General features: G+C 39.6%; 1 protein-coding gene across 4 annotated transcripts in view; it reads right to left on the bottom strand.

Moving 5' to 3' along the window:
* The window catches only part of MAP2K5 (mitogen-activated protein kinase kinase 5), a 141,528-nt gene that overhangs the window by 52,568 nt on the left and 75,373 nt on the right, over window positions 1–13,587 (bottom strand). For all 4 annotated transcript variants that reach the window (XM_030012951.1, XM_030012952.1, XM_041123748.1 and 1 more), the window contains one exon: window positions 1,314–1,343. In XM_030012951.1, the coding sequence (XP_029868811.1) occupies window positions 1,314–1,343 (30 nt within the window). The remainder of the gene's footprint in view (window positions 1–1,313; window positions 1,344–13,587) is intronic.

The raw sequence follows: 13,587 nt of genomic DNA, 5'->3' as shown, positions 1-13,587 counted from the left end.
GAACATCAAGACACTCAATGAGCACAAGTGAGTACGCCAATGTATGGAGGACACTTCAACACAAGAGCTTCTTTTTCAATCCCCTCTTCAAAGGAGAGGGGTACATTTTAAAATATGGATATAATACGCAAAGTATGTTCTGCTAACCAGCTACAGCTCTCTCAGTCAGTAAACATTTTCCATAGGAGATGAGAAAGTGAAAAATCAGTAGATTTCTACATATGCAAAACCTTTGCAAGTCCATAAAAGTGTCAGGAGAATTTGCTTAAAACAGCTTATAAAAATGGGAGAGAGAATGAGTCCCAGCCTATTATTCAATAACCATGTTTGTGAGGCATCTGCATAATCTAACCATGCATAAATTAGTATGTGTATTACAACAGTTATTTGCATAATAATAGCAAGTTAATAGATGCTTAAAGAGCACAGACCAACACCACCTTTAAATCAGACATGCCTCCAGGCACTCTGATCTGTATAGACCAAGATGCAGAAAACAGTGTTCATAAAACATACGAAAACATAAAAACCACATTCAAATAATTCATTTTAGTCCCTGGACACTTCACTTTTTCCCCTCTCCCGGGAAAGAATAATTCGGGGAACTACAGAATAGTTTGTTACTATGAATTCTAACATCCATCTTGCAATAAGAATTTAAAGTAATCATCAAAGCTATTTCTGGATTGGTTGTTTTGTTCAGAGCCTCATGTTTTTTCAAGCATACAAAATAAAATACTACGTGGTAATGCAGGGCTCAGCACTGGCCTAACCATTGCCATTGAAGATGGAAATAGTTTTACTACCAACTTCAATGAAACCGAGTTAGGTCAGTGGAAAGTTAGAAAATGCCAGTATCTAAATAAAATACTAATATTAGGTCCTCTTAGAGGGAGAGCTCCCTTAAGTATTCTATTCACATTATATTTTTGACTTGAGAAGATTTTAGACCATCGTACCATTATTCAAAATTGGAGTTAAAAATTAAAATATAAAAAAGGAGTAGATACACCTTCCTGCTTCAAAAGCACTGTTGTACATACTGGATTATTTTTTAATCTCATAACAAAACAATCATTAACATCATCATAATTTTCATTGTCTCCAGGGAAAGAAAATCTAGAGTTTGGAGAAGAGAAAAAGAAAAAAAAAAAATCAATAGAGACTTCTAAATTACTCCTTCAAGATACCACTTTTCAATTTAACAGGACAGATTTATTTGTATGTGGCTCAAATGTTCACAATTGCTCTCTGCACCTTCATACATAGGAATGAATGTCACAGTGGCAAACAGCAGTAATGAACAATCTTACCTGAGGATATGGAAACCTCCCAAGAGCAAGCTGGGAAAGGAAATAATATTTGTCTAGTTATATAGATTTGCATGGAGGGCACATTTTCTTAAACAGAGAAAAGTACTCAACTCTTACTATTGTATAAATTGGAAAATGTCAGCAAAAGTAATTCTGAAAACACACAAAGAGCTGTATTTAGAATGGAGTCATTCACAACAATTACCCCTTGTTCTACGTTTCTGAGTAATTCTGTATTTCTCAAGCTCTTTTGTCTGTACCACTCAGTAACACTGTTTGATGCCCAAGCTCCTGAGGACTCTAAATTAAACCAGTTCAGCCTCAATAGTGAGGCCAACGACACTGACCTTTACTGATAATTATCTGCAATGAACAGGTATTATAGAGCATGCACTGAACTCCCAAAGTCCTTCCTTAACTGGCTCAGAGTAAAATCTGGGTTATATAGCTGAGGTTTGTTTCCTTATCGGTGTCAAACCCAGCTAGGACCCTGTGAGCAGGATCTGGAGAGAGATCATGGCACCCACAAAAAGACACTTCGTCTTTTCTTCAGATCTACTTTCAATTGCATACGATATCAACTGGATTTGTTCCCCACACTGTTTTGTAAGTCAATTGATGCATTACTAGAGTATTTGCTAGTACCAGTATTAGACCCAACAACAGTACTACTGTTGCCATAATGCCATAGCTAATAAATATTCCATGATAAATTCTTTGTACCAGACTTTAGGTTTTCCCATTTGCTATCTGAACCTTGGAAAAGATTTCAGCAAAATACAACTAGTTTAAGGTTTTTTGTCTGCTCTTCAGTGAAGGATAAGGGTTTTCAGAGTTGACACAGACTCCTCCAAAAGGGCATTCAGAGCAGCTCTGTTCTGACCTGCTTTCTGGATAAGCCCACCTCTCTCCACGGTTTACAGAGAAGCCATAGTCAGATGAGCTTCCCTACACTCTGGTTAATCTTCATGAATCCTGCCCTTACCAACCTTCAGAAGGAGGTCTACCAAAAAGGTTATGGATGCACTACTATCATTGATTTGTCTGCATGATAAACTAGGTATATCCACATCAGACTGGGTAACGGCATTAATGCTGAAGGTCTAAGCCATCGTGTCATGTACTGTAAACCACGCGCCAGTGCTGGGCAAAAGCTCTTTCATGGCACCTGTATTGCCCCCAGTATTTGAGCTCCTCAGTGCCGTGGTTACTTGACTTAGCCAGATTGCAGCTGAGGCAGCTGTGCTAACCTATGATGAAATTTCAGCCTGGCTGGCAGCAGAAAACTATCCTAAGTATGAAAAATAAGGCATAGCCAGAGCTGTAGCAAGGTGGGGAACTGATGGGGCATAGACCAGTAGACATACTCAAACCTCACCAGTTCAGGAAAAGGTCATGAGAAGGTGGTGAGAAGAAGCTGACAGCATGAGTAGAAGCAACCAGAAAACAGCAGAGATGGTGCCCTTTCTGCAGTTCCAGCTGCTGCCCAAACCTAGTATGGTACTTGCCATTTGGCTGTGAGCCTTAGCAAATACTTCTTTTCTTAGCAAAAACTTCTTCCAGATCCTCAGAGGAAAGACATTACAAAAGCAGAGTAGGTCTTGAAGCATTTGTGTAAGAGAGGCATGCAAGAGAAACCCAAAGAGGTGAAACAACTTTTTTGGTTACTACTCTTAAAAGAAACTTTCGCAATATCAAGATAGTATTTGTCCTAAAAAATCTACAGACATATCAAGTTGGTTCTAAAGGGGCTACTCGGTTTGTGCAGTATCTCTGAACGCTTACTTACTGCACAGACACATCACAGTTATAGGAACTGTGTATCTACATTTCCATGCATCACTGAAAAATCACCCCAAACTTTCCTAAATATCTCATCAGTGGGAGTTTACATAGTCACTGAGGAGGAGCCATTATGGTCTGCTGTATCAGTATGGTGTTGAACAAGGAGCCCTGCTAGCAATAACACGTGCAGTTTTTCTGAGACGTTTCTATTGTGCCACTCATCTCTCTGAAAGTTGTGATCTGCTTTAGACTTCCATTTGGGCATAGCTGTGTTTGCTTAGTTTGTAAGACCAACAACTACATAATATAGAAGAAATCAGGCTTACAAGAGACACTGGAATAGGGAACAACATTAAGGTGACAAGACAAGATCTCTTCAGGTTCTCCAAAGCGATCCAATTTAAGCTAGCTTCCTCCTTTGGGTTTCTTCTGTGCTTTGTCTTCCAGGTTTGCCTTTAAGACTCAACTCTTTGGGGTGAATTCTGCCTTTCAGTTTTGTTTCTGGTACAGTGCTGAGTGCAGTGCTTCTCTTTGCTGCAAATTCATCCCCATAACAAAACAACCTGAGCCAAGCAGGCTTGATCGCCATCTCTTCTATCAATTATGTCTGGTTCACAGCTTCCCCCAGCTCAGAGTGTCACTCCAGTCACTCTCTGATGGCAGGCTTTGAAATACAACACTAAACAGTTAAGCAAAGACCCTATGTTTTCTGTTATGCTCCGTCTTAAGGATCAGGAGCTACTAAAACATACCCTTTTTCATCTTCTCTTCTTTTGGGAGGACCATCCTTAACTTCCTAGAACTGCTCAAGATCCTAAGAAGCACTGTTGCTGTCATAGCCTATAAATGCCTAGAAATAAACCTATAAACGTCAAACACTTTTCCATGAACAGAATTAGAAGAAATCCTGATTTTTCCAATGACTACTGACTTAAGAATGGTCATTACAATAGCTACAGACTTGTAGAAATGTAATAGTTATCCCACTGTAGAACAAGAAGATAATTATGGCTATATGCACAGGGCATCATTCTGCAGATCTTATTTAAGTAGAAAAATGGCCACTGCCTCGATGATGACTTACAAACTAAGCATTTCCATTCTCACTGACAACTCCTCTCCCTGACCACCACACACCTCAGCAGGGGCTCCAAAGGTAGCAGAATAATTGGGGAAAGAGCAGTTTTCTGCCAGACATAAGTACAAGGTGTATAAATGAGCTCTGAAGAACCCGAAATGCATCAGGAACAAGTTCTTTGGGGATTCTTAAAAAAGAAACACGTTTCTCGGTGAAGCTGCTCCTTGACCGAGAACTGCAAAGCAATACAGCCATGGACAGATCATGTGCCAGTTCTGCATCCCCCTGAACCATCACTCGATTCATCTCGTCAGAGTTGTTTCCTCCCTGCAAGATTGTCAAGGTATTATAAATTAAGAAACTTACCAAAGAGTATGTAATCTTCCCTGAAATAGCCCGCAGATATGTCACTGTACTAAATGTGTTTCAGATTTAATGAAGCTTTAATGTCCTTTTTAATTTTGCCTGTTTCTATATCACCAGGGGTCGAGCAAGGCAATCAGCACTCAAGAGGGTGGTTTGGTTTAAAACTAGGAAAAACTCATTTGCTTATGAGTTGCACTGTATTTTCTTAATTAAATTTACTAAGTAAAATGGTTTAAGTTCAGCCAACCAATGACCTCTGTATGTAGATTTAGATTTATAAATAGTGTCACAGTTAAAGTAAAGAAAAAAAATCCACAAAAAACAAACAGATTAGAGCTTCACTAAAGGGATTTTCATACTCTCTATCATCTGTCTCAAGGAAGTCATATAAACATATGCAGCACAGGCCCAATGCAGGATACAAAAAAATGTAAACTACCAAACTAACACACTGTCAAAAACTTATCTCCTCTGCATTTACACAATGAAACTCGGGGACTTGCAATTTTATTTTTAAGGCATTCACACTAGTTAGGTTTGGGAACTGATCAGTATTTTATGTAGCTCTGGATATCAAGGAGGGGAGAAAGGAATGCTTAAACTCCAAGGAGCTGGTTCTCATTTCCCTACGGATACTTCCCACTACCCAAGAACTGTAAAAACCATAATTTTAAAAAGGCCCAGTGAATTGCAATCCCAGCATGGTATGGAAATATAAATGAGAATTGGACCATATCAGCAAGAATTATGTCAGAATAACACCCTCCCACACCATTTCACCTTAGAGCAACTACATGTCTGTGTAGGGGGTTTTTTTGGAGGGGGGAGTTGGGGGTGTGGTGTTTCTTTTTTTTAAAACCATTACTTTCTTAAACGTAGAAGTAGCCCATCAGAGCACTTAAAACGCTCACCTTATGGTGTTCAGTGAGGTTGTGTCCTGAAAAATGATGTGCACTTCCAAGTGCAAGCACCTGGTAGGAGCCTTCCCCCAGACTTGGACAGCGGTGCAGATGGATGTACGGGGTGCACCATCAGATTTTAAACCAGTACTTGATAAATTGAGAAATAATCCCAGATTATTAAATAACAGGCAGAGGTACAGTGTGCGTATATGCTGATTTTTTATCAGACTATATATAAAAACACATAAGGGAAAGCAAAAAGAACCTGAGGCAGGCAGTTTTGCTAGAGGCAGGTGCCTAAATCCTCTGTACTGAGCAGCCACAAGAAGGGCTGGAAAGTAACTCTAACCTGTTCTCAAATACATACATTTAATGTGCAGGTAAGTGAACACAAAATTAAAATGACTTGTTGAAATAACGTAATTAACAATTTTGGAACTGAAAATGGAAATCCAGAAATCCTCACTAACAAACCACTTTCTCTACATCACTTTTTACTTGCCTGCCTTTATATTGTTAATAAGAATTACAATAGCAACTTGATCTGTATCCTGTTCAGAAAGTGACTGAGGGAAGGAAGTTCGAAACATATTTTTAGGACACTCAGGCAATAAAGTCTTCTACTTAGATTATTGTCTATGTTGTGCAAGTTGTTTTTTAATTTACAGTTATACTGAAAAGCATGGGATGTTTTTATTCTTAATTTAGACACATTCCATGTTTCTCAGCATAACTGCAAATTGAAAATAAGCACTTACAATATCGCTAGTGATCTAGCTGAAGGAGGACTTTACAGTCTGAAATGTTCTAAAATTTGTTCTTAATTACCTTGTGCACATTTTACACAATTAAATTTCCATCTAAGGATTTTGCATTTAGATTGTGCACTGCAGTTAAACCCTCATTTTATGGAAAAGCAGCCACCACTTCGGAATATTCAGACACAGGAAACTTTAAAAATCAGACTTAACTACTGGATAACATAAAATTCCCTAGGTGAAATTTCATTCCAAGACCAATTTATACATTCCTAGATAGATGGCTTAAAACCACCTGAAACTCTGCAGGGTATGGACCTTAATAAATATTAAATACCTCAAAAACTACTCTAAGATTTTTTTCTTTCCTTCTAATATCAATTTCACTGTCCTCTTATTGCACAGTTAAAAAAAAAAAAAAAAAAGAATCCAAAAGGATATAACAGCAATTTACCAGCGTTAAAGTGCTTCTGAGGTTAAACTGACAACAAAGAAGAACAGAAACACAAAGCATCTTGAAGTAGGGTTTCAATTAAATGTGCAGGATTTAGTAATGCAGGACGAAAAAAGAGTTACAAATTAATTTAATCTTCTGCCTATAGTTTGCAGCTGCACTCCAAAGTGTCTGGGGCTTAAGAACAAAGCCTTGAAAGGCCTCAGAGTGAGGAAAGCTTCAATTTTTAATGTATAACGCCATTAGCTGATAACTTGTGGAATCTGCGACCCCTGCGGAGGGGCATAAGCGTGGGTAACAGAGACTGATGAAGTGACATATTTGTTCATGTCTAGGACTATGAGGAAGAAGGTTATTACTAATACCGTCAGGCCCAACAGAAATATGCCCTAATAACCTTTGGGACATTCCTTGGCTTGAGCAGATGAGTTCGAGATCTCTCTACATAAAATATATTAAAAATCAAAGCCTAATACACCTTAATTAAAGATAATTAGTTTCACTTTGAATTCTTTTAAATATGAACTATAGTAAATGCACTGCAAACTAAAGACTGCAGACAATCATGATTAAATTGCACATTTCTTCCTTGCCACAAACCCCTTACATTACTAGGCTTTTACCACTACATCTTCAAAGGTGTTACTCAGAATAGCAGCGCCTTTTCTAAAGGGAAAAAGGTGGGACGTGGGCCTTTCAGGGCCAATCTATGGAAACTGTCAGGTGTAAAATTTACACAAATGGTCCATAAAGATTAATGAGACTACCTGTTTGAGCAGAGAGGCTTCCTGCTTATTTGTTTGCTGGATTTAGATTCAATACCTAAAGGAAAAAAGAAAGTCAAATTTGGTTGTGCTGGTGGAAATGCAGCTCAACTTCAGCTGTTCTCCATCTCCACTGGCACGAGAGAGTTCACCCACCATTACAAACCAATTAAGTAACAGGGAAAGGCAGGCTCGACTGACAAACATTTCTAAATTTTTGACTTTTAAAAAGTAGAAACAGCTATACTACACAGTATAAGAATAGGGAATATTAATCTATACTACATAATCCTATATATTACAAATACACCACAGCTGATGTTATTCCTTAATTGTCCACTCATCTATCTACTCAGGTAGAGAACTGTATTATTTATTTTGCTGCCGCACAGACTGCCCACAGTGGCCTAAGAGCAATTGCCGAGAAGCATGATACATTGAGGTCTCAACCCGTGCAAACTGTACCTAAACTTACACTTTATTGCAGCTTAGTTCACAATCTTCACCTAATATAGGGTTACATCCCAGTGCAGCAAGCGGATAAATCATCCTGGAATATTACTCTGGCTAAGTTTAGCTGTGAGTGGAGCATATGTGCTTCCGAGTCACTGAAGCAAAGGCCCATAAAATACACTAATTACTGGAAGTTATGGTCACTGAGTGATTGATAGCACTCTGCGAGGCAACTTCACTGTTTTCAGCTATTCTGACGGGCCTCCCCCACCACACAGCAATTATTAATTCATGACCCAACCCTCAGGCACTGGTACTTTTACTTCTAATTCTGCTACCGCAAAGATCGTGATGTAGCCGGACATTGTCTTCGTCCTGGTGGCCACTGAAGATGGCAGACGAGGAAACAGAGCTAACGGCCACTCCTTGGAGTCATCGCTTGAAATAGCTCAAGGGTGGTGGTGGGGATCTAGGCTGACTTTTTCCTAAGAACAAGTTTCTGAAACACATCATTCTGTACAGAATGACTAAAACTACATAAATATTCTACGATGAGGAGAATTCAAGTTACTGAGCAAACTTCCGTGTGTGTTACAGCCACACTCAATGGCTGAGCAAAGCCTGCAAGGATTTGTCCATGCAAGTCACAAACATCACACTACGTATAGTCCTTTACGAATACAGAGTAACAGGATGAGGCTCACTGCGAAAAAAGCACTTTTTAGTTTCTTGTTTTCCTTAATCCTAAATGAAAGATGTCTGTTACTAAATAATCACACCTACGCAAATATCAGTGGTCCAAGCTGCGAGACCCAAGGGCTCAAGGCATGAGTCTGCTCCCAGCCATACTTCATGAAACCAGAAAAAGGCCAGAAATGAAACATTTTCTCCGTAAAGTTGGTTGCTTTTCAAGAATGGTCTGGCCAAGAGCTGGGGTCACCGAAACCAGTGCTACTTGAGGCCCTGCTATTGGCAGAGAGACGATGTCAGCCCACAGAGATGGTAATCCAGCATTTTCAGAAATGCTTGGTTTAAGTTTTCTCTAATATTAATATTACTTAGAGTAATTTGCAGCGACAAAGTAAACACCTATCACATCCAAGCATTGCTGGTTATTAGATGGCTAGGCACAGAAGTGGGGCTCGGTGTTTTTATTAGTTTAGAGAAGGCTGGAATTCAATAAGGAAAAAAAAAGGCGGGGGCGGGGGGGGAAAGTACTTTAAGACAGATAATACTGTATCTATTGAAATGTGCCCAGATCCATCTAATGCATTAATTTAAGAACTTCTTCAATTCTCAGTGTAGGAATGAGGAAATCATGCTCTTCACATGTTTGCTTAATGATGACCTCATGCCTTCTGCTACGAGTCATTCTCAGTAGCTCTACCAGCACCAGTGGCATCACCATGGCAAGGTGTTTCCCAGCCTCTCCAGTTTAAACAAGCAGAATAAAATTCTGCTCATTCCAAGCACACAAAAGGCAAGGACAAGCCCAGTAAGACCTGTCACTTGATCGGAGATGCCTCACTTCAGCCAAGTATTTTGTTACCATATCAAGACTCCTGCTCTGCATGGAGATTAAAGGCAAATTCTCATCTCCCTTTTAAGCTTGACCCTTGACATCTTCTAATGGGCTATTTTAATTAATATTCCTCCTGCCTCTACTCAGTGTAGCTTTTGACACTGTAGGTCACTGCATGGTCCGTGTCTACTTCCAGCAGTCACGCAGACATTCACAGATTCCCCATCATGACTGTACCCCTTTCTACCAAACCTTCACCGAGTCTCCAGTGCCACTACAGAAACTATGCTGTACCTACTGCCAAGCTTTGGGTCTCAGATTCTGCCCCCCATCTGTCTACCTGCTGTTGTTTAGATAAGGGTGTAAAACTGATGAAAGACCAACCATAACATCCACACATAAGTGAACTCCTGCAGAAGATGAAATCATGGTCTGCAGAACTTCCTGCAGATCAGCTCATAATCTTGATCTTGAACCATTATCACTTCAAAGCTGATGATATGTGACTGATCACATATTTTAAACTCCTTAGAAATTCTGAAACCTCCTATCCTTGACCAGATTACATATACATGAGTCTTTACATCAGTTTTATGCAGTTAAACATCTTAAAGATTGAAGTGCTTTAAGAGAATCATCTTAAAGCAGAGCTTCTTGCTCTTGTAGCACCCTCTTCAAACATGTTTCTCCACTTCGCCTCCGTGGTCTGAGTGAGCTCTTCTTACAACTCCGTCTGTGCTCCCAGCCCAAGTGTGCTGAACAGTCTAAGACTCCATAATGCTGACATTGCACACAATCAGTGTTAAACTCGCTCAGAAGATATGTATGGGTGCCTGAAATACATGATGCAAGGCATGTTTGTGGTATATATACTGGTGTTCCTGTAATATGGGAATGCACACAATGTTGAAAATCTGTCATACGACTGCTTGAAATATTGCTTAAAACAGCATCTTAACACAAATGTCACAAATAACTAGCAACCCTTGAAAACTCTTGCAAATGTAGAGATAACGGAGAACTCTGGTGACCGAAGACTTAAAATTCTCATTAGGGGAGTTTTAAGAACTTCTAACGTTAGAACTAATAGACAAACTCCTTTTCCCTGAAGGAGAGAGCATTGATAATCTTTGCAAGGAAAGTTCATTTTAAAAGGAGACCTGAAACACAGGGAAGTAGCTACTGTTCTCAGCAGAGGACAGTGGAAAGTAGACATTAGGATGTGATACAAAAGGAGGTACAAAAAGGTATCGTTAGCCAAGCACGAGCTCACATTCTACTTCCAAAACTCACTCGGTTTGTGGCATAAGCAAATCACTTTCACTTCCTGCATTTCAACAAAATATAATACCAATTCTATCTGTAGATAAAATGAGCCATGGATCTTCTGGCAAAGATCCGCAAGCCTATACTTTGCCTCAGTGAACAACTCGGATCACAACTCTATTCCGTTCCCTTCCCAAAACTCCCTCCTCCTCACCTACCATCTCCTTGTGGTATGCAGGAGACTCTGGTCCTCAGTCTCCGGAGAGTGCCAGCACTACTCAGCAGGCAGCTTTGAGGTGGTAAAATCTGGGGGAAAAGCAAGAAGCAACCCTCTGTGGAAGCACAGGAGGACCTGAGAACACACCAGTCCTACAGGGTCCCACCAAACCTCTTCTCACCCACCTTCTTGTCTCTTATAGCAGTCTCTTATCCCAGGAGAAGCAGCTCAGCTAAAGGCAAACCTACTCCTCAAACGTGTCCACAGAAAGGCACCACTGGGCAAGAACGCTGCCTATCAAAACCCAACAAGATATATTTTATCCCATTTTGGATGCTTTAAAGTTCGCTTTTAGGATAGCAGCCATGCAAGGTAGGATTGGAGTCATATTGGAAAGTAACAAGAAATATTAGGCGATCTTATTTATCCTCCTGTGCAGGGCACAGCTCTTGGAGGGAGACTGAATCGCTTACAGAGTGCGCACAGCACTCTGACTCAGCCCAGTCAGCCTGGAGTGTATTTTATGACTGAAAACCAGCTTTTATAAATGAAAATTCTGACACAGTCTTCAGTGTAGGGACAGCAGTATCATTGGTTTAAATTGAACTTGCTTTGTCAACCCAAGAGCACTTAAATAAAACATCTAAAAACCTCCTGAAAACACATAAACTATTTGTGATGAAACACTTATAAAATTTAATTCACTTCAGAAAATCCTGAAGAAAGAAATGCAAACTCCAAAAAAATGAACGAGTAATAGTAGAAAAGCTAGCAGCAGTTTTTTTTTTATTTTTATTATTTTTATTTATTTTTTGGCAAAGGGAAGACTGAACACCCTCAGACACCTCTTACTTCAAAAGGAACAAGAACGCTCACCATCTCTCAAAACTTCGGTGGTACCCATACCTAATACTTTTCACACTCTCCTAGCGAGTTTTTGGGGGCAGTTTTCTTAACCTTCAAAAGTAACAGTTCAGTTTCTCATTACACATAGCTTTGCAGCAAAGAAATTCAAGACATTTTAAAGGCTCAGAAGAATATTAAAGAAAATGAGAAGATTTACTCAGCTGCTGTTTTATATTATCATACATCAGAACAGCCCTTGCTAACTTGGCCCCACATGCCATTTCTTTTAAATTAATGTGCTATAACTACTAGCGTGAAGTTGTAGGGATTGGAGTATTACACCACTAAATGGAGAGGATTTCAAAATCCTACAGCAAATGATAACTTCCCTTTTTAACAGTTCCATCAGCAAGAGCCACTACCAATCCCCATGTTGATGCAGTGTTACTTTAATGACAGTGACCTTGTGTGGCTCCTTGAGCATCTTCTTCACCTTTTTTGAGACATTTTTCTAAGCCACTGTCTTTGCTTTCATCATTTAACACATCACTCAAACCACTTCAATAAAACAGCGATCATGTTGAAGAGAGGTCTCAGAGGACCAGATGACATACCAATTAACAGAGCACACAGAACCAAATTGTTTTTTCTACATTTGGTTCAGAGGACAGTCGTGAAAAGTGAGAGGGGGAGGAAAGTTGAGAAGGTTTAAAAGAGGAGAGCAAATGCAAATTAAAGGAGTTTTCCTAATGTTGGCTAATATAATGCAAACCTCATCCTTCAAATCAAATTCATGACCAGACAGGTTACCTACTAATAATCCTAAACTAAACTCCAAATATCTTGGTCTACATCAATCATCGGATTTCTGCTGCAAATCAAAATACGTTTTTTTTATTCAGCAAAGGAACTAGTAAATTCTTGCTCTATAGGACTTCTGCATTTATATCACTCTTATTCCACCATGAATCAGGAAGAACACCATAGTCAAGTCTTAATGTAATATAATCTCATTTTAGCCCTTTGTTGGCTAGATTAATGTACAGAGTGCGTGAGTACATTCTGTATCTCTCCCAAAATTGTGAGGGCTCTCCAGCATTGCAAACCATTAAAATTTGCAGTAAAACAAATTAAGAGAACTGCATCCCCTGTGACACATTAAAGTATGTCATTACTGTAATTCAGAGTTAGGCTTCAGTCAGACTCTGGAAAAGATTTACAAGGTCTGAATGCAATGATTCAGCATTAAGTATTTTCATTTTGGTTAAAACTGATTTGGCAAGGAATTTATCGTTTGAAAACATAACAATAGTCTTGGTTAACTTTTAGGCTACAAAATGTGAAATTTGCCTAGATGCAGAGGGCCAGCACCAAGACTACTTAACTTCTACCTAATCTTCTGCTAAAAACATCAGCCACACTTCACCAGAAGGTATATTCAGCTTCACCTTAATGATGCTGTAATATACCAGAAGAGGAGGGAAGGGCACCTATATTTTTCAGTTAATCATATCACGCCTTTGTCAGGCTGCGCAAGAAAGATGATGCAAGTCATCAATGGCTTGAATGAACTGTTCTTCTAGGAAGAAACAACTGCTCCAAGACTGGAGAATTTCTTTCACGGGACTGTCCTTGACTTGAAGAAGTCTCCTGAGAGCTTATTGCTCGAGCTCTCAAGGCTACAAGGGTTTCCGACTGTAGCTCACTTGTTTGTGACCAGCCCAGGCCAGCGTGAAAAAGGCTAAGCGAACACAACCTTCTGTCACCACCAGCCCAGAGCTGCCTGTCCCTCCTCCCAGACCAGACCAAGACAGATGTGATTTTACTGGTCAAGATGCAATCCTAACACAGGTATTCCTACTC

Source organism: Aquila chrysaetos, chromosome 5, assembly GCF_900496995.4.
Source record: "Aquila chrysaetos chrysaetos chromosome 5, bAquChr1.4, whole genome shotgun sequence".
NCBI classification, from domain to species: domain Eukaryota; kingdom Metazoa; phylum Chordata; class Aves; order Accipitriformes; family Accipitridae; genus Aquila; species Aquila chrysaetos.
The sequence above is the reverse complement of the archived record's forward strand: the minus strand, read 5'-3'. Positions and strand labels throughout refer to the sequence as shown.